This window comes from Athene noctua, chromosome 2 (assembly GCF_965140245.1).
Source record: "Athene noctua chromosome 2, bAthNoc1.hap1.1, whole genome shotgun sequence".
Classification (NCBI taxonomy): domain Eukaryota; kingdom Metazoa; phylum Chordata; class Aves; order Strigiformes; family Strigidae; genus Athene; species Athene noctua.
In genome coordinates this window covers 44,017,827-44,037,727 of record NC_134038.1, presented here as the reverse complement: position 1 = coordinate 44,037,727, position 19,901 = coordinate 44,017,827, and the positions used below count along the sequence as shown (strand labels likewise).

At 39.1% G+C, this 19,901-nt stretch overlaps 1 protein-coding gene across 1 annotated transcript; it reads right to left on the bottom strand.

Moving 5' to 3' along the window:
- Positions 1-342: 342 nt before the first annotated feature.
- OPRK1 (opioid receptor kappa 1) lies at positions 343-19,625 on the bottom strand. Its single transcript, XM_074897725.1, has 3 exons — positions 19,366-19,625; positions 5,731-6,083; positions 343-1,004 (listed from the first exon to the last, which is right to left on the bottom strand). Exons 1-3 carry the CDS (start codon positions 19,623-19,625, stop codon positions 472-474), a joined length of 1,146 nt encoding a protein of 381 aa, XP_074753826.1. The 3' UTR covers positions 343-471.
- Positions 19,626-19,901: the final 276 nt, after the last annotated feature.

Genomic DNA, 19,901 nt, shown 5'->3' with positions numbered 1-19,901 from the left:
CAGAAATCTAAACACTCTTCACTGTAAAAGAGTATGATAAATCAAGTTGTCAAACTACATACTTCAGAAGCAAACACTGTTGGGGCAAAAGTTCCTGGCGTAACTCAGTGTTATACCCCAACATTGCTTAATATAACTTTACGTAAAGAGAAAAGCCAGAACCTTCCTCATCCAGAATCAACTGGTACAACACTATCTCCTGTCTCCCCAGAAAGGTGCCTGCTCAAGTACAGCAAACATGGTGCCAAAACCTGACCACCAGCCAGGTCCTTTTCATTTGAGCTTATTTCAGGAGGTTCTTATTTGTTGATAATAAACTTGCTTTAGTTCAAACTACTAGGATTTCTGAAATATTCCAGAAACGTCCATCTGGGTGAGTCTAGTTCAAACTGCACTGGTAATCTGTGTCAGTCCTAGGTCATTGGACTCTTCTCTCTCTTGAGGACAGTAAGATGACATTTCCACGACTAGTCATACAGGTTTGTTTGTCCCATCTGCTTCCCTCATATAAGCTGGGTCTTGCACAGTGTTTCTGACTCTGCTGGTGCTCTGCCTGTCCATCCTCATCTTAAAGGGGAAACAGAAGTCCTTGAAACACCTCTTGAAGTTTTCATCCAAAAAAGCATAAAGGATTGGATTGAGGCTGCTGTTGGTGTAACCCAAAGCAATACAGAAGTAATAGCTGGATATAGCAGCAGTACTGTGGGACACATCCCCTAACGCTTCAACCAGCACAAAAATGTGAATAGGAGTCCAACAGATAATGAAAACTGCCACAACCACAAGAACCAGCCTGGTGATGCGGCGCAGGTTTCGATCTTTTTCTCGAGATCCTGAGAGAAGCCGTACGCTTTTAAGACGCAGGATCATCAAGGTATAGCAAACAATTATAATAAGAACTGGAATAACAAATGCAAAGACAAAGACACAGATTTTCATGAAGATGTCCCACCACACATAATCTCTGTCTGGAAATTGCAAGGAGCATTCAGTGCTTGCAGTATCTAGGAGTGAAAGAAGCGAGAAGAAGAAAATTGTTTTGTTATTAGATATTCTAAACAATGTAGTTATCATAGCATAAACTAGGAAAAGTGATTATCATGTAATGTGATACTAATAAATGTAGTTATCATTATATTACTCCAAGGACAGCTTTCAATTACCACTGAAACTGCTTTCATGCAGCTGTCTCTAGAAATTACTTAGAGAGATCAGGGCTTTTCAAAATGCAAAATATTGCATAAAATTTGTTTCCCATGGGAGGATCTAAAAATGCAGAGAACAAAAATAAAAATTTGTAAAGATGTTTGCATTTGAATCGCACTGAGATTTAAAGCCAGAATGAGTACTATGTTCAATGGAGTAGAAATCTCATAATTATTATCAAACTACATATGTTTTTGTCTGTGGGTGAAGACAGATTTTTGGTATCATAATTGGGGGGAGCTGAATGAGATTTTGATTTTGCCAATAATTGTGTAATAATCTTTTCCCACGTGCCTTCTTCAGCGCAAATGGAATACACGTAAGTGCTTGCATTCAGAAAAACTTATTTCCTGGCAACAGCTTATTCTCAGTTAAATAGAAGCAAATAAAATATGTGTGTGTGCAGAGTCAAATGGAAGCTGCTCTTTTTGCAGATCATGTCATTGAAAATTCAGCCTGCACAGAGGCTGCAGGATCTGGGCCACTGACACCAGCCCACTCTCTTTCTGGTTGCCCATGCCAAGATTCAGTCACAGGCTGTCACTTGATTCTATGTCTGAGAAATATTCCCTCTGACAGGAGGCTGCTAAGGAATGAAATATAAGAGCTTTCATTTGCTGACCTCATTGGAGTCTTCCAGCATATAAACCATATGAAAAAAAAAAAACCAAAAACCAAAAACAAGAAACAAGTTAAATGGCACGGCAAGACAAGGGGTAAATTTACAACTACTATCAGCAGTTAAACTCTACTGAAGGCAAGTCAAGGTAACAGAGGGATTTTTCACTCTGAATTGTAGCTTAGATTTTATGCTCTGGAGCACTGCATTATTCTTTGATTTTTTTTTTTTATTTCCCTACTGAAATTGCCATTCCTCTATAAATTCTTATGAACAGTTTTTTATTGAATCAGATCTAAAGGTGGAATGATTCAGTAGAGTCTTGCACATCACTTTTTCATATCTGTCTCCAGCAGAACTAGTCAGAAAACTTCCATCAAGCCATATTTCTCAGCTATCAAAATGCTTTACAAATCAAGATGATATTGTGAAGAATTTGTGTTGAAAAGCAACTGGGGGGGAAGTTATCATTATGGTATCATACAGACATTTCCGTGATTAGAAAGATGTTACCGGGTGATACTGAATACTAAAACATTCAAACAAAGGAAGTTGAAATCGAGGCTAAATATTTTGAAGTTTTAATTTAAACAATATAACAACTAATGGTTGATTCTGAAAACTGAAAAGTGAAAAGACATATCTTTCAAGTCTGATGGAGGATGCTAAGCTGACAGCACAAGTATGACTTAACAGGGTCTGGACACTCAGTCAAATTTTCCAAATCATTTGTGACCTAGGTTTTCATAAGTGTAGTTGCTTTTACTTAATTTTATTCTAGAAATGTCAACAATCATCTTCAAAGAAGTTTTCACATTGATTATTACTGTTATTTGTAGTAGATCATGGCCTAGCAGCACCAATAAAGTCAGGATGTAGCTATAATATCTAGACTAGTAAAGCTGCATCCAGATGTGCAGTTCTGGATAAAAGTGAGGTGTGATCAGGGTGACTGCTCCAGACCACATCCATCTACTCACTGAAAACCCCTCCCAGAGGAAACTGCCTCTCTAGATCTACTGACATAATTTCATATGTTTATCAAAATAATTAGGTCATGTTTGTTACATTTTAATATAATTTGTAGCTGGAAATGGTATTTTAGAATTCCAAATCATCAAATACAAATTTAATTATTGTCTTATGTCTTGTTTCAGTTTACTTGCTATGGAAAATCTTATTCTGAATTCATTGTTATTCATGTGTTTCACTTGATATATGTAATGCCATGAATTTTATGGAACCCATTTACATATTCCCAGTTTAGAGCTGATAAACATCAACAAAGGTCCTTGTCATAATGCACAGTATCACAATAATTTTCAAGAACTTTGGAGGAGAATAAAATCCGATTTATGTTTTATTCTTGTTGCCTGAAAAGATGCAGAACTAAGTACAATGTCACAAACTGAGTACTTAAAATTTCATACTGACCTTTTCCACTCTGAAAGCCAAATAATCCGAAGACATTGATATATTTAATGTATTTTAAAATACCACATTCTGTATGGCATTTTATTGTAAATATATTTTTAAATGTGTTTGACAAGCTACCATTTAAGATTAATATTAAACTCGATATAGGAAGTATACCTCTGTAAGATACATTATTAATTATGTCACCTTCAGGCATCCATACTCCTCTGTACTCAAATGGAGCCTTCATACTATTACTGGGAATACTAACAGTACCTCTATTTTTTATTTTTTTCTTAAATGAACAATTCTTATTCTCTGTACTCAAATGGAGCCTTCATACTATTATTTGGAATACTAATAGTACCTCTAATTTATTTCTTTTTAAGTGGACAATTCTTCATCAAGAAAGGCTCCATTAAGGCCAGAGAGGGAATATTTACACAGATGTAAAATATATTCTGCAGGGAAAATGTATGCAGAAGGACACCACTGAGAGAAATACTGTACTGTGAAAAACCAAAGGGACTAACTAAGCATGAGGTGGGAACTTTAAATATAATCACTTTCCATTTGATGTTCAGTTGTTGTTTAAATCTGACTCCAACAGAAGCCCTGTAGCACATAAACAACAACTATTTGGACCAACATCACATAAAGTTTCAGTCCTGAGCTCCAGCTGTCAGGCAAAGGGAGGATCCTTGCTTTTCCCCTTCAGCATTTATCAGCACAATTCATGAACACACCAGACAAGATAATTGGCAGTAAATGTTCAAGAGACACCTTAGATCAGACAAGCAGAGCTGAACAGTAGGGTCTGACAAGCATTTGCCAATAATTTCTAACCTCGTCTGGCCTAGCTGAGCTGTAGGCTCTGTTTCAGGAGAGAAAAAAAAAAAAAAAAAAAAGGTTGCCTGACATGTGGCATGGAAAAGGCATTTAATCATTGCTGGCCTCAGAGCAGCCCCTTGATCTAAATGTGACACTTACATGAATGACAGGAATATTCTGCTAGTTAAGCATGCTCCAACAAAACACCTGACTGAGCCAATGTCCCATGGCTTTCAAGATCTCATACATGGTGAGGCAATCATTCTTCCCAAATGAAGATGCCTGGAAGTTAATGTTCCTGAGCTAGACATTGTTTTATTGAGGCTGTCGATCTTTACTGGGAAGAAGAGTTACAGCACTGAAAACCAGGACACTTGACCCCCCGAAGAGCTGAAAGAAGAGATTCCAGAGGACTCTCCTATCACCTACCCACAAGAAGACCAACAGCAAGAACAAAATCTATACATCTTCAGCCAAATCAATCAGCCTTTGAGCAACTGTTGCTGAAATGTTTTGCTTGCATTGATCTATGTCAAACAGTTCAACCCACAGCATTTATTGTCTCTGCCAGATAAAACAGTGTCCTTATGTAATAGTTTACCATTTCTCTTGGGAGGAGTGAAACCCTTCTAATAGAAAAGGCTGTTAATTCAGGAAATTAGTAATTTTTTTTCGAAAGGCTACTTGTATCTTAAACAAGACTACCACCAAATGCATATGCATGTCTTGTATTTTATTGAGCCATCCATTAACAGGGTGGCCTCAACCCCAGGACACTGTTAGAGGCCTCGAGCCTAGAGGCCTCCTGCACCACAGTCATGCCTGTGGGCATGAAGTACACGTGTGTGAGATGCCCTTTCCTTCTCAAGGAGGATTTCAAAATAAGATTAATCCCATAGCAGCAATGAGGTAATGAATCACCAGTTACAGGGGCTAAATCCAGAGTCCTCTGTGTATTCTAAATTTCTAGAAGAGCCTAGAGGTGGTCTGTGTACAGATCTCTTGTAGCTGCTTCCTTGCCATGGTCTGTATTCCCAGTTTCTCTGCTAATCCTTATTCTCAGTTTTTCCACATTTCCATATACATCCCTGTCCCTTTTTAAATAAGAATTTGAGATACTGTTATATATAATTTATCTTTATTTTCTCTCCAGCTGTTGACTTCCTTTCTTCACCATGCCTTCAAGTTCTGTGAAATGACTGTTGATAATAAGCTCCCAAGTTTTAATACTCATGATAGTTTTAATATTAGTTCTAATGACAAGTAACCTGGTTTCTGCTCTCGGTACTTCATCACAATTACTCTCACAACACCTACAAAAAGCACCTTAAGCCCACATTTCACGTTTCATCCTAAACTGATCTTTGATGTGTCCACTGTGATCAAATTCCTGTTTATTTTCCCCTTCTATCTGCTAATATTTTTTGATGGTCTCATTCTAGCACAGACAATGCTTCAAAGTTCATTTTGTTCTTTTAGTTGGCCAGGACATCTAAGCTTAAATGATTTATATGTCTTCCTGTAACGTTCCACACTTTAAAATGTCAGAAATTTAGACATCTCTGAAGAAGGAATCAAACAGGTTTAATCAATATTCAAAGCTACATTTTATGTCATTGGAGAAACAAGACCACTGAATTTTAAATGCTCACACTCACCTTCCCTGACTTTGGTACCTCCAAGAACTATTGCAGATATACCAACAGATGAGGACAATAGCCAGATACAGATGTTGATTATCTTCGCCTTGAGAGGCGTACGGAAGTCCAGAGCCTTCACAGGGTGACATACGGCAATGTATCGATCAACACTCATCATGGTCAACGTGAATATGCTGGTAAACATGTTATAATAGTCAATTGAAATAACTATTTTACACAGCACATCACCAAAAGGCCAAGAGTTCATCAGGTACTCAGTGCTTTGGAACGGCATAGTTGTGGTAACCAGCGCATCTGCCATAGCCAGATTGAAAATGTAGATGTTGGTTGCTGTCTTCATCTTTGTGTACCTGAAGAACAAAAAAAGTAAGGCTTTATTATTTCAAAATATGACTATGCACATTCAGATATGTGAGTTTATCAGACAGGCTTTGCCATAGTTGGGTTTTTTTTCTGTTGTTTATAATTTATGACAGAAGTGCACACAAATGCAAGACCCTTGGGATCAAAGTAAACACATTTGATTCAGTCTCTCAGCACCTGCATTTAGCAGATAGAACTATTCACCACAGGCAAAACCAGGTATATGAATACATTTAATCTAATTAGCCAAATGCTGGTTTCAATTCTATCTTCTCAAATCCTTCTGTGAGAAAATATCATTGTTACATTTGCAAGTGATCAAAATTCTTTGTGTTTCCTTTTCTTATAGCTGTCAGTGATTGCAATCAATATTTTTTCTGCATCCTTTAATTTCATCAAAATGAAGCACTTGTTTTGTCCAGCTGGTAAGAACCTCATCTTACACAAAAGAATAGGATCTGGTTTTCTGAGGTAGCACCCTGCTTTGTTCTGCCATGATGACAGTTTTGGGGGGACAGCCTATGCCCCAGGATATGGAGGACTGCTTCCAGCTCTGCTATGGACACAAAGGATGAAGAAGAGCCTGTTAATCTAAGGGTATACATAACTCTGCTTTCTGAAATGCTTCCCCCTATCTAGTTACTTTTGCTCATTGCTGTTAATCTATTATCAGATTCAGTGACAGATTTTCTTTCTCAGCCCCATGCTTTGAATGTGTGCCCAAACTAAAATGTATACATGTAACACACAGAGAAACACATCTAGTAAGATTTTGCTATGTGTCATAATTTACAGTGGAAATACAAGATCTGATTTGTTCAGCTAATGAACATGTAGGGCAATGGGTCTATATGACTTTAAAACTTTGATGCATAAAATAAAAAATAATGTTAAAAAATTTTGAGCAGCATTGACAAAACGTGCCCAACACGTAAATTAGCTATTAATTAACATATGGGCAGAAATGTCATTTTATGACCAACATTAAATGTTAAAAATAGTATCAATTTTTCTAAAACACTCTAATTATGAGTTACTGAGAAAATGAAACCAAATGCTGGTCTGAAGCATAAAAGAGAATTGCAGGGGGAAAAAAGTAAACCCTCCTCACCCAGATACCATGCCCAGGCTCACATCTTGAACAAACCCATAGCCAGTGAAGCATTAGAAACCTCTGAGCAAAGACAGAGAAAAGGAAGCATCAACAAAATCTCTACACTGATGGCATGACCCCATGGTCCGCACTCCCTCTGCCCCAGTTTGAGCTTCTCCAACATCAAAGGCAGAGTCATAGCTGGGCTTCTGCTCCCTCTGTGGTCAATCTCCTCAACAGGCCCTCCAGCAGAGGAGGCAGTTTGTCCTGTAAGCCACATTATAGCCTGTAAGGCACTGTTCAAACACAAATATGAGAGTATACAGCTAGAAAAAAACAAATATAAGGCACGTTAACAAACTAGGAACTTTCCTCCTAATTAAAAAAAAAAAAAAAAAAGCAGCTCTAAGTACATCTCATCTGTAAGACAACAAAAACTCAACATTCTGATTTGTAAATTGTGCTAAAATAGACTATTTGCAATTAAATGTCTGGAAGGGAGTACTAGAAAGGTGATTTTACTTCTACAGACATCATTGATGATATTTGGAATTAGCTTGTCCATATTGAAAAAAAAAAAGACTGAAAAGTTGGAAAGGCATTAAAAGAGTCATAAAAGTAAGTGAAAGGACTAGAGAAAATTCATACTGTGAGTAACTTTAAGAGCTCAGCACATTTAGTTTATAGAAAAGAATACCGAGAGGTGACTTGATTACAGTGTCTGAAGAACTCCACAGGGAGAAAATAGCAAGTACTGAAGAGCTCTTTCAGACTACAAAGAAAGGCATAACAAGGATAAATACGTAAAAGTAAAAGCCAGACAAACTCAGCTTAGACACAGTGATGGACTTTCCCTAACAGCTGAGGTGATTATTACTGCGAACAAATTACACAAGAAAGGAGTAATTTTTCCATCTTTTGATGTCTCCAAATCAATGTCTGCTGTTATGCAAAGAGTGTGCTTCAAATACAAGTTACTAGACTCAGTACAGGAATATTTAAATAAAATGCAGTGGCCTGTGATAAGGTGAAGTAAGTAATAGTTCTTCTGAATCATTACTTCTGTAGATCTTTAAAAACTTCCCCAAGGGTTTGGATAGGGAAAATTTGCTTTCACATAAAGATGAATTAGTTTGACCTGTTTTCCTTAAAGAAAATCAGAAAAGTAGTGAAAAGTAACTAAGAGGATTTTATTGGCCTCCAAAAATCAAATATCTGACAGTCTTTATGTCTGCCATTTCCTGTTCCTTGAAACCTTAATTAATTTTGTGTGTGTGTGTGGCACTGTGACCATATATACCTTATTTTCCCAGTACCCCTTTCCCTTCTCCCCCCAGCTTTCCTGCGGCAGAGCTGGAAAGACCCTCTGCAAAACAGAAATAATTTTTTTAGGTAAGTTCAAAATTCAATTTTTTGAAGCTGCAATATAACGCATGTTCTCTATATATGTACTGCTTACGTTATACATGTAAAGTGAGCAGTTTTGGTTTTTTTGACTATGCAACACATGGACATATAAGAAAATTAATTTTCCTTACTACTACTGATCCAACAGGAAGGCTGTCTTGTCTTTCACAAGTAGTGAGAAATATAGAGTCATCCCAGCATCAGCATTTACACAACTTCCAGTGTAACCAAATCAAAGCTGTATACAGGAGTAAAAATATAATAGGGAAAAGAAAAACCCACATTGTTCCATTCTGCTCATAAAGCTCAGTGAGAGATTTGGCTCATTTCAGGGGCACGTGCACATAACAATCCCAGCCTCGATAACCTTACCTGGTGTGCACCTAGTGGTTCCCCACAGCTCACCAGCCTGCCAGTCCCATGACTAGCTGGCCTTGCCCCAAACCCACCTCAGTTCACAGATCCCAGACACCTCCCTGCACCACTCACTCTGAGCCAGAATAGGCGCCTGACCCCTTTTTCTGCCAGACTTTAAACAAGAAGGCAGGACACCAGGCCAGGGTTAGGTTAATGGTTGGACTAGATGATCTTCAAGGTCTTTTCCAACCTAGATGATTCTGTGATTTAGTTAGTCTAATAGAACAGATAGGGGATCTCTGGCCATAATTACAGCATAGATGGCACAGTGGTAATTAGTGACAAACATTTTCTTAGTGTCTTTGAGATATAACTTTCAAAGAACATTAAAATATTTATAAATCATTGTTGCATAAACTGCTCATGGGAAATCCCATGTGTAAAAACAGTTTGTTAAATACTGGGATTTCATTACAAGGTGACAATTTTTCTAATACTACATAGGAATGGAAGGTTCCTCTCTTAAATCAGGTGCTAGAATCTAATTTCAAGAGTCAGAAACACCTCTGATGACTTAAGCTGTTTGATGGATCTTAAGATTGCTCATCAAGCTCTAAGCAGGCCTCGAGCCTCTGTAGACTTTAAATAAGTGGAAGATATATGGAAGCACTGCAGAAAAATAGTCAAGATGAAAAATAAAACTTTGGTTTGGATGTAATTTTTGATGGATATATGATGAAAGATTTTAAGAAGCAAGTTTTAAATTATGTCTACTTACATGTCAAAACTAAAATTCTCAAAACTATCACAATTTAGGCTAAGTTCACTTCCCAAAAGTGGAAAGTTCTTTGAGATTGACTTTAGACTGACCCTTAAAAGATTCCCCCCATTTCTCAGTTGATTCCATTACTGTACTTTTCCTTCTGGAGTAGAATTTAATTTGCAAATTTTTTTAAGACAGTATATAGGAAGAAATCACACCTCCAGCCTAAGCTTATCAATGAAATTGTGGTAACAGCAGAAAAGCATGCTATTAAGGAGTTGGTATGCTTTCAGAAAAAAAATCGAAATGCATTACTGAATCTGCTAGAAGAGCTCCTTAAAGTTATTATCTCAGGCAGAGGAAGGAAGTGTGATTCTAAAGTGCACCACAATATTAGTAAAGCTAATAAAAGCTGAGAAGGAGGCTCTGGTCGCCTTTTATTCATGTAACTGTAACAGGCTGAAATGTTCCCTGCAGTATGAAATAAGGGATGAGGAGGGGAGCAAGACTACAAATATACTACAACATTCTCCAGTAGCAGAGTGAAAGTACAGAAGCGTGAAATACAACGAGGTATAACAAACAAATATTTTTGGCAGATACCTGAGTCAGTGAATGAAAATGAAAGCTAAAACGCATCTAAAAAGCAAATTGCAAAAACACCTATCAGCAGGATGCAGGCTCTGTTCCACTAGTTTCCTCTGAATGAAGTATAAGATCAAGCAGCTGAAAAGCTTAGTCAGGAAAGCTCTAAATCTCAAGGATAAATTCAGGGTACACTCAATATCATACTGCATCAGAACAAAGTAAAAATAAATATAAAAATAATAAAAATAATAAAAATAAAAAATAAAAATTAAAAAAAAAAAAAAATAAAAATAAAAATAAAAATAAAAATAAAAATAATCCAGGAGGATCTATTCCAAACACATACCATGTCAAAAGGATAGCTCAGCAATCTTTTGGATCTTCATAATTCAATATAAAAGGCTTATGCCAATATGAAACTAAGACTGAGGTCATTTAGACTGTAAGAATCAATATACTGCAGTTTTTATGTTCATATTGGGTTATACGTTATTATCACATTTTGAATGACAGCCAGAATTTAGCAGCAGACAGGGCCACAGAACACACTTTAAATAAAGGCAAATATTGTTACTGCACACATTTAAAGTTTGCCTGTCTTTAACATCAAAATTGTTAGGAGCCTACAAAAATTTGTACACGCCGCCTATAAAATAGTATCCCAAAGTGGAATTCTCTTTATTAATAAGCACCCACAGGTACCTGTTTTTAAGAAGCTTAAAGAAGAAAAGCATGATCTTGTCTTTTAGTCTTCCCTCAGGGAACATAATCTACCTGAATGTCAGAAGGTGTCATTAAAATCCTTACAATTTACCATTACCATTACTCCTATGAACTAGCCTGGACAAGATCTTGCAGATTTAGATTAGACATGGAAGCTTTTGTTCTTGAACTAAAGAATCAGCTTCTGAATTAGAGAAGTTCACGTCTACATGAAAGTCAAAATGAAGAAAAATTCACACTACTTAACAAAATGAACTATTTTTCCTCCTTCTATCATAGAGACTTTGAGTATTTTTATGTGAGCTTAAGAGCCTCTTTTTTAATAAATATACTTAATGTAGAAACACCAATACTGAAAAACTTCCCATGACTTTGGTAGGGGAGTTCAGAGAAATGTCAGGGTACTGTGATTTATTGTGTCTTAAATTGAAATAGTGAGAATGCAGAATTTTACAAAATCTGTCCTTTATCCAAAACCAGTATATCTAACATTACTAGAGAACCTAGACAATTAGCTTAGACTATGTAGGTAATTTTTTTACCTCTGTTGGTAAGCAAGATGAATCTAGACCTTGACAAGCAGCTGACTCTGCCTCTTGAGAAACTTTATGCTGCTGCAGATGTTTTCCAGTGACCGGTCATGCTACCGGGAGTTCCCAGTGTGTTACACAGCCCACCCTAATTCTTCTTACTTGCCACATCTACACTGACCTGGTGAGTGCTGAGTCTCTGTCTTTGTTAACATCTACCTTTCCCATTGTTCTTATCTCTTGGAAGGATTTTTTTTTTCATAAAGGACATGATCTCCCTTAGCAGAGCAAAGTGCTTCCTATGGGTTTCTGGAAGAGGGAAGCGAGTAGGACAGAGATTGCCTGGCAAAGAGAACAAATTTCATTGTTCAAGGGGACAATGATAGCAGCTCCAGCAGATTTTCCAGTGTTTTACTTTCCTTCTTATTCTTTGGAGAGGCTCTGAACTCCACAGGTAGCTATGTATGCAGAAGTTGGTGGGAAGCAGCCAAATGTTATTGAACATATGCTTCCCCTAGAATGTTTCTGCAGAAGAGAAATAAAGAATTAATTTGGAAATCTCTCATCTCACATAGGGGTCTCAGGGTGTGGCTATCATTCTTGTTATCAAAACAAGGCACCTGGTCTCAATTTTGCCCCAGGGATGAATAATAACTGCCACTGCTGGGAGTGTTTAGTAGGACAACTGCACACTTGGATGTGCAGAGACCTGAATCTCTGGTCAGCAGTCCTGTAATAAAGTTGAATGGGAGACAAGAGACCTCACTCTGTAATGAGTATGTGGTAAGGCAACAAATGCATATATCAGTAGCGACCCAGCTCAGGGAAAGTCAATCGGTTCCTCTTAGGTGGCAGATGGGAGGCTTCCTCTGGACTTTCCCCAACCATCTGTTTTCCTCACCTGCCTCAGAGAAGCCCACAGCACAGACCAACTGAACACACACATTCCCAAAAGAGATGATTCAAGTAAAATGCAGGAAACTTTAAGACACAGTCAACTGAACAGCACAGCTGATAGCTTCCATGGCAAAAATCTTCTCCTGCGCAGTGTACTTTAACAAACCAATCATTCTGAAAGGCATGTCTAACAGTAAGTCCTGATGCTGTCCATCAGCAGGTAAAAGAACTTTTCTGAGTCTGAACACTAAATGAACATTGTATAACCTGTCCTGCAGGTTCCCATCTGTCACTACTCAAGGAGGCCCTTCCCAGTTGCCCTACAGTAGCCACAGTGGCTAGGCTACCTACAATGCAGTGGGAAGTGGATTTAGCCGTGTAGTTAGTCAGCAAATATAAACTCTTGTCTTCCAGGTGCAGTACAGCTGTTTGGGAACCCTAGATACTCACTCATAATGGACTGCTGAATTGCACTGACTTTTGGAGCAGAAGTGAGCAGCCAGGCAGAGCACCATGTGTTTCATAGCTGGACTGGTATGAGGAATGGAGAAAACAGAAGGGCTTGCACACTTTCTTGTCATGTACTACTGGAAGCTTATGCACTGAAGAAAATCGCGTTAAGCTCTCATATTCATGCACAGAAGACAGAGGTTTCACTGTAAATAATGTCTCAACACTGAAAATAGCAAACTGCCTAGAATTAATTTTCACTTCCCTAGGGATCAGAAGGTGAATCTAATGAGAGCTGAACCCACTGGCTTCAGGAGAAATAAATGCTTCAAAGATGATACAAAGGCTAGCATGCAAACCTCCCAATAGGACCATGGAAATGCTGTGCAACTTTATGTATTCTTTATTTACATCCTTTTCACATTTTGCAGAATGCCAGCATGGTCAGACACTCCTCTTCCAGTGTCCCTGTTCCATCTGTACTCACCTTGTCCCCACAGATAATTCAGTTCGTGCACTCATGCCTGTCTGTACACAAAATTACATTCATACTGCTATTTCCTTAGGCCTCTCAAATTCCACAAAAAAAAAAAAAAAAAAAAAATAGCAATAAACAAAGAATAGAGTCTTCCTTCAGAAGAAAAGCACAAAATCCACTCTCTGCAAGAATCACCCCATTTTTACAGATGGGAGGACCAAAACAGATATGAAGTAAACTTCCTAAAAGCAGTGTTTACCAAAGCTTTTCTGGATGCTTTTCCTTTAGAAAGCAAGATGTAACTGAAATCAAAACTCTCCTTGGGATCTCATATGTTTCTGAGAATTTAACTTAAGGGACAAAGTAAGCACAGTTTGAATAGACAGTAAGAGTAGGCAAACCAGGAAGATTACCCTCCCTTGCTCTTAGTGCATCCCAGGCCATCCAGATCACCAGGTTAAGAATTTCCTGCCACAGCACCCTTTCAGCAAATTCAGAATCATCTCTCAGGAAAAATGAAATGTAGGGTTCCCACTCTTCCCTCTCTGTCCCCTTCACCAGAAGGGCTTAGCCAGCCCTCCCCAACCCCATCCCTGTGCTGTGTTGCCTCCCCATGGGAGGAACATTATCCAGGAACATAAGCTCCCCCACCACTTTCCTAGCTGAGGTCAGGAAAGCTAACTCAAGCTTTCTGCCTTGCCAGTAGCCAAACTGGAAAGTTCTTAGAAGTTTTCATTTTCTGTCAGTTCAAAAGGGCTCCTGTAATTTGTCTTGCTTCCAGAGACTGATTTCAGTTACATCTTTCTCTGAAATAAACGACTACCTGGCTGCTAGCCCAGCAGAAGTGTCTGGATGGAGACCAAATTACTTTCCAGAAGCCAAACAGATTACTCACTATAAGCTATAGCCTCTCTCTAATACTGTCTCTAGTAAATATTCCTTACAAGCCTTTTCTCTGCTCTCTCCGCTTTTTCTGTATCAGCTCTTCTTAACACAGCATCATATTGGGAACTCATGTTGAGTTTCTTGTCAGCTTATAAACCCTAGGTCTCACTTAGTCATTGTCTAGCAGAGTATTAAAAGTATTAGAAACATTCAGATTTTGTTTAAACATGTTGTGCTTGTCAAACTACCAATACTGTTTTATAAACCTGTCCTCTTCCATGTTTCCTGTTATCCTGGTCTTTGTGCCATTTGTAAAAGCTGTTAGTAATGATCAGTCTTCAAATTTTGTGATGAAAATTATGCCAAATTTGGCCAAACCCTGTAGAACCTACCAAAATTACCTCCATTCACTGAGGTAAGGCCAGATGCTCTTTGAGGTGATGTGATGAATTACAATCTATTTGATACCTCTGTACTGGTAATAGTAAGGTGTCAAATGTCTGATCAGGTAAAAAAAAAGTAAAACCCCATAAACTTCACAAAGCATAGTACAGCTCAGCCTTTACTTATAGCAGCCAAATCCTTGATTTCATAAAAGAATGAAATCATGTCAACCGCAAGTAATAGGGAACAGGTAATTCAGTTAAGTTGACTCTTCTGGAGCGTCGGTTTTCATTTCAGAACAATATTCTTTCCAAATATCATTTAATAAAATCAGAACAATATTTTATAGCAAATTAACAAGGAATCTTTTGACATTATCAAAATCTATTATTGATTTAAACCAATATATGGAATCAGTTTCATTTTTGTATACCTTTTTTTTTAATATTTTCATTCTTGTTTGGAATGACTGATGGAGAAGATTTAAAAACAGTCTGGAAAGGAGTCAACTTTATATGACATTTCTTAATAGACTCTTAATAGAGTCCTGTTATATAAGATGCCACTTGGTTCGATGAATGTAAAAACAAAAATGTATTGCTAGTTATATTTTTTCTTCAACATTAGACTAAGCAGAGGAACACAAGCTTTCTCTTTTCCCTTAGGAATCAATCTACATAACTGTGACACAGCCTCTAGTTAAAACTCTTTTTGAAGGTAGAAAATTATTCAGTTCACTGGAAGCTTGAGAGATAATTTTAAAAGAAACACAGGGTTGGATATTTAGGATACTGATGATAGCAACTGCTCTCAGTAAATCACTTCATGAACAATGAGGGTAAGACACATACATTGAAAAAGTGATTCTGGAGTGGGTAAAAGACAGTATTTCCAAGAGTTTTTACTAGAGTATGTTTATGTTTTTGATAAGGGGAAATCTGTAGTTAAAGTTGTAATTTAAGTCAGGACATTTTTCTTACCCTCCAACTGTGACAAGGAAGCACCATTTTCTTTAAAGCCATCATTAAATTTTAGAGAAATGAAGTCAGGAGGGAGGAGGAAGAGAGGAAAAAGAGATTTTGTTTCCAAGGACAATTAATTTTATTTATCAACTTCAGTCAACTATTTCACCTCCAGAAATATCTTCTATGACCTCAGAGGTAAAGCTAATCTCAAAATAAAAGGTTTGGGGTTGAGATAGATTTTGGTTATGCCAAGACACAGACAGCTGTATAATTTCACTCAGGTGAGGCCAGATAACTCCACTTGGTTCCTAGAAACCTATTTCATGCCTCCTCTCCTCCTCCACAGTGGGAGGATTGTGCTTCCCACACAGCATCTGTGTTTCCCATCCCTGCAAGAGGCAACGTGATGCCCTCTTTCTCTCTTACTCCCTTCCCAGGAAAAGCAGCAGCCACGGGAGAGACTTACATCCCATGTGCCATGGCTCAGCGTGAGCAAGGCACTGTCAGCTCACCTGGCTGGCTGCTGGCCCGACAGCAGACCCCCGGAGCTGGTACACGTGCCTCACAGCTGATCCACACACGGGGAGAGGTCCTGCAAACCACCCATGCCGTGACAGCCAACTGCAACAGGCGTGCAAAGAGTGAAGGCTGCACTGCATACTCAACACAGAGCTCTTTCTGCACATTAAAAATAACCACTCTCAGTGTGCCGGAGGAGCCTGAGGTACTTACAGTAGCCCTGGTCATGCTCTGTTAGGATTTTTGTTTGGGCTTGGTCTTTTAAAACTAAGAGTTGCTATGTGTTAAAAGACAGTGAATACCACTATCTCCATTTTACATGTAAGGAAACCAAGTCACAGGGCCATGAAGTATCCTTGTCAGGACGGGACAAAGTGTTGAAGCCCAGTATTAAACCAGGAGAAGAATCCAGGTCTCCTGAAACATGGTTTAACAGGCCATGCTGCCATCACTGTACTAAAGTAACATTCCCACTCAGCCTTCAGCACAAACATCTGTTTACAGAAGCTATATCAAACTCAGCTACTTTTCTTTCAGGAGCTTGTACATGTGATTGAAGTGCTGTCCTCCTATTATTTTTCCCTCTGAGGGTTTTCCCCCTCAGCAGAAACACACCCCACCACACTTGAAGGAAATTTTGGACACCCAGCACTCTATGCACAGGCTGCTGGGATGCTGACTCGCTGGTGTCCGTGAACTTCCTTAGCAGTCCTTGTGCAGAAGTACCAAAACCACCCCTGTGGGGGTATTAAAGCAAGGAATTGGCCAAGGCCTACCTACACCACAGTTTATGACTGAATTTAAGCCTGTTTCTGAGGCATCTCAATACTATTTGGAGTCTTCTGAATCTACCACCGCCCTGACACTTCAACAGTTTTGCTGGAAGTCTCAGAATATAAGGGTTCTCGTTTGTATCACCCAAAAAGTGACTCAGTGTCAGCCCTGAAGTGGTCAGGCAGTTGGACTAGATCACTGTATGTCCCATTAAACTGAACTATTCTATCGATATTAGATGCTGTTCAAAAGAGCAAAGCGAGGAGGAGCTGTGCCTGCCTTGCCTGCCAGTCCAGAGGTGGTTAGGAGGAGGAGAGTAGATCTGGAATTCAAAGAGATGAGAAACAGCAATGAGGGGCCTCACACAAACCCTGTGCTCAGCTGGAGAATAAAGAAAAGCTACAGTCTGTCCTCATCCTCCTTTAGAGTTGTAGCAGCTGGAGGAGAGGCAACATGGGATGGTTGGGGGACACAATCCCCCTCTCCCTTGCTACCTTCTTTCACAAACTTCCCACAGACCTTGGCTCTCCATAAAAATGGATATCACTGAAGGCTACAGGTCATGAAAATCCATCTTGAGATGCAATCATGCAGAGACTGGGTGTGATAGAAAGAGAGAGGGAGGGAGATGAGAGGTTAGGATAAAAATGAAGAAAATACCCCTCTTGCATGAACATTTGGAATATTTAAAAATCTTAAGAAATTATTGAAACTAAGTTTGTGTATACATGCACTTCAGCTAATGATTCTAGTCATGATTAAAGCAGTTGTCACAGAGAAAACAGGAGAGGGAGATACTGAAAGAAAAAAAAAAAAAAAAAAAGGAAGAAACAAACCAGCAGGTGTTTTCTCACACTTATTTTTTTGATCATGTAATCAAGAGATGGAGGAAAAAGAAACTGAATCAAAAGGCTAATGTAGGAACTAGTAGGAGAGCGAACCATAGCTAGGTAGACCCTCACAAAAATAATCTTAGGAGGGTAAAAGAAGGAGAAAGAAAAAAAAAAAAAAAAGGAAACACAGAGACACCAGTATAATTCATACATGCTAACTTTTAGGGCTCTGGCTAAATTTGAATTTATTTCCACTGCCCAGGCCAGTTAATCAGCTATCATTGTTAGTGACTGATGGCTTAGAAAATCTCATACCTTTGCATCTGTGTGTGTCTCTCTTCTTGAAAGAGAAATACAAAAAGAAATTAAATCTCTACTCTGAATGAAGGGGAAAAGGGCATGCAGGGGTATAAAAATTACAGCATCACAAAGCTGGAGCAAACCAGTTTCTCCAAATTGACCACAGGCACCTTTATTTATTGCACTGACTATTAAAGGGGATTTTATTTCCATTATTCAAGAGTATTTGCCTGGTTATAACTCATCTTTCATAAAGTATCTCATCAACAACTTCACTGCTGCTAGTTAACTTCCTCCTATATCAACTCTGACAGTCATTTCACCATCCTGCAATTGTTTGACCCTTATCATGCATGTTTTACTAACAAGATCCTTTCAAATACCTCCATTTTTCTTTCTGTGTACAGCTGATTTCATCTGAGCAATCAATACTCCACTTTTTTTTTTTTTTTTTCAGAATCTTTTGCAGGATTCAAAAGAACTGTGAAGCAAGAGTCCAAAAAGCTGCATGATTTCAGTCCCCTTCATTGCTCATTATCACCCTGCTGATCTGCGCTGTCCAAACATTTTTATAAACTGCAAATGCAAAGGACAGAAACACAGAAATCATGGTGCAAGCTAAAATATACAATACACAAGTGTAAGTGCAAGTGTAAGTATTGGTGCATTTCATTTCACTAAGTGGTTTAATATGAAAAACTAACACAGATATACAGCTTTCTCCCGTTTCCTGACAAAGAATAGGAAGGGTATTTCAGCATCTGCCTTGCTTTCTTCAATCCAGCATCAACAACTGGATTTAAACACTACTAGACAGAGAAAAAACATCCCTTGCTTTACAGTAAGCATTTCCACCTGTCTTTATCATTTCCTTTTTTTTTCCCACCTTGTTAAACAAGCCACCAGCTGACAAGGCAAGAGTGTATCAGTGTCCACATGACTGGACACAGGCTGTCCCTCGGGGTCTCCTCACAGGGGAAAAAAACTGCCTTGCAAGAAGTTTCTTTCTTCGACTTGAGCTTTCCCTGGGATGCGAGCAGCCTCTCATCCCTAGAGGGCACCCGATGAATGCAGCTCTGAGGCACAAAGAGCCTTTCCAGCAGCCTGCAGGATTTCTCTCTTTTAACCAGCTTCTCCCTTCGTCTCTAACTGCCCGTCCAGTCAAACCACTGGGACTGAAAAGGTTTAGGTCATTCCAGTTGCTTTTTTCCAGCTCCTCATGTATGCACACCCAGAGAGCTTCCATAAACCACCCACCCCCCACCCACACCCCCAAATTTAGGGATGGCCATTTGTACCAGCAGGTACTCCAAAGCCCCTTACCTTATGATGACAAACATGACCAGAGAGTTTCCCACCAAGCCGACAACGAAGACCACCGAGTAGACAGCAGTGATGATGATGGGGATGGCGGGGGAGATGCTGGTGTGGTTGTGCTGGGCATCCCCAAAGGCCCCGGTGGCGTTGCTGTCATAGTCCCCCCAGCCCAGGAGCCAGCTGCTGCTGGTGCTGGGGGGATGACAGGGCCCTGGAGAACAGGTGGAGTCCAGCTCCTCCCGGAAAATCTGTACGGGGGCATCCATTGGGGCACAGTCCCCACGGGCAGGAGGGAGATGGGGAGGAGAGCGCAGACAGCAGGATGCAAGTACACTGGAAAGGGGGAAGAGAGGGAAAGAAACAGAAGTGCTGTCACAGCCACCGAATGTTAAGACTTCTGAAATCTGGATGTGTTAAGGGGAGCTCTGCTGTGATGGGAACTGTATTTGTCAAGCAGAGATTTAGGCAAACCACATTCATATTAAATAATTACAAGTTTTACATCTTGCTATGTAATGGGCAAGCACTGCTCCTCCAGATGC

Bases quoted from the DNA above. Each gene is read 5' to 3' on its own strand.
- OPRK1 (XM_074897725.1), bottom strand. From the start codon at position 19,625: ATGGATGCCCCCGTACAGATTTTCCGGGAGGAGCTGGACTCCACCTGT. The intron at 6,084-19,365 runs GTAAGGGGCTTT...TTTGTTCTTCAG, and splicing joins GTCATGTTTGTCATCATAAG to GTACACAAAGATGAAGACAG. The intron at 1,005-5,730 runs GTGAGTGTGAGC...TTTCACTCCTAG, and splicing joins AGGTACCAAAGTCAGGGAAG to ATACTGCAAGCACTGAATGC.